Genomic DNA, 1555 nt, shown 5'->3' on the forward strand with positions numbered 1-1555 from the left:
CGGTGGTTGAGGTTGCTTTTGCCGCGGCAGATCCAGCAAGCTTTGCCGGTTCCCCATGACCCTGTCGAGGGGGACAGTGATCTGCAGAGACACGTCACCCAGACCAGGTCTGTCCCTGCGTGTGAGAAAAGGCCAGACATGGTCCCCGAGACCACCTGGGCAGAACCGTGGTTTGGTGCTCTGGGTGCTCCGATGGGGATCTCTCGCTGCTTCTTCCCTGTCACTGTACCTTCTCTCTCCTCCCAGGCTAGCTAACGGGATCTGGGGACCATGAACTGGGGGGTGTTCGAAGGGCTCCTCAGCGGGGTCAACAAGTACTCCACAGCCTTCGGCCGCATCTGGCTCTCCCTCGTCTTCATCTTCCGCCTGCTGGTCTATGTGGTGGCGGCCGAGCGGGTCTGGAGCGATGACCACAAGGACTTTGACTGCAACACGCGGCAGCCGGGCTGCACCAACGTCTGCTTTGACCACTTCTTCACTGTCTCCCACATCCGCCTCTCGGCTCCCCCTCCTTCACTCTCCGCTGGCTGGTCTATGTGGTGGCGGCCGAGCGGGTCTGGAGCGATGACCACAAGGACTTTGACTGCAACACGCGGCAGCCGGGCTGCACCAACGTCTGCTTTGACCACTTCTTCCCTGTCTCCCCCACCCGCCTCTGGGCCCTGCAGCTCATCCTGGTGACATGTCCATCCCTCCTGGTCGTCATGCACGTGGCCTACCGGGAGGCGAAGGAGCAGAGGCGCCGCGCTGCTGGCAAGGACAACTGCCATTGCTCCTACTCCCACCCTGGCAAGAAGCGTGGGGGGCTGTGGTGGACCTACTTGCTCAGCCTTGTCTTCAAGGCTGGCGTGGACGTGGTCTTCCTCTACATCTTCTACCGCTTCTACAGGAACTACACCCTGCCCCGGCGGGTGAAGTGTGAGCTGCCCCCCTGCCCCAACGTGGTGGACTGCTTCATCTCCCGGCCCACCGAGAAGACCATCTTCACCCTCTTCATGGTGGTCACCACCTGCATCTGCATCATGCTGAGCCTTATTGAGGCTGCCTACCTCATCGGCAAGCGGTGCCGTGAGTGCCTTATGGCCAGCAGCAGGGAGAGGCCCCGGCACAGCCAGGACTGTGCGCTCTCCCGTGCCGAGCCCATGACCATGGGGGGACAGGTTTTCCATGGGGCAGACTACAAACCCCCCTCGGATCCTATCCCCCCCCCAGCCTCCAACCCTGATGTGCTGCCCGAGGAAGAGGAGGCTCTTCCCTAGAGCTGCTTGGGGGAAAGCAGGAGGTGCTCACCTGCCCTGCACCCTCCTCCTCCTTCTCCCTCATCACCACCCCACCTCACCCCAGCGCAGGAGTGCTGGGGGTGGCAGCACCCTGGAGTTATGCCCTAGGGCTCTCTGCCTCTCCTGTCCAGGGAAGGCTCATTTCATTGTTCTGCTGAATTTGGAGTAAAACATGGTGCTGTAGGACACTGGTGGTTCCCGAGAGCTGATGGGGACAAGCAGCTCCATGGTGGCTGTGAACTGGCAACGGTGCCTGGAGGTCAAGCCTGTCCCAG

General features: G+C 61.6%; 1 protein-coding gene across 1 annotated transcript; it reads left to right on the forward strand.

Moving 5' to 3' along the window:
* The first annotated feature begins 270 nt into the window (after window positions 1-270).
* On the forward strand, window positions 271-1259 carry GJB5 (gap junction protein, beta 5, 31.1kDa). The gene is made up of 2 exons (XM_010133768.1): window positions 271-396; window positions 552-1259. Exons 1-2 carry the CDS (start codon window positions 271-273, stop codon window positions 1257-1259), a joined length of 834 nt encoding a protein of 277 aa, XP_010132070.1.
* Window positions 1260-1555: the final 296 nt, after the last annotated feature.

The sequence above is a fragment of the Buceros rhinoceros genome, unplaced genomic scaffold, assembly GCF_000710305.1.
Source record: "Buceros rhinoceros silvestris isolate BGI_N320 unplaced genomic scaffold, ASM71030v1 scaffold15313, whole genome shotgun sequence".
NCBI classification, from domain to species: Eukaryota; Metazoa; Chordata; class Aves; order Bucerotiformes; family Bucerotidae; genus Buceros; species Buceros rhinoceros.

Coding starts and splice junctions, on each gene's coding strand:
- GJB5 (XM_010133768.1), top strand. CDS start 271: ATGAACTGGGGGGTGTTCGAAGGGCTCCTCAGCGGGGTCAACAAGTAC. Junction 397..551: donor ATGTGGTGGCGGCCGAGCGG/GTCTGGAGCGAT, acceptor GTGGCGGCCGAG/CGGGTCTGGAGCGATGACCA.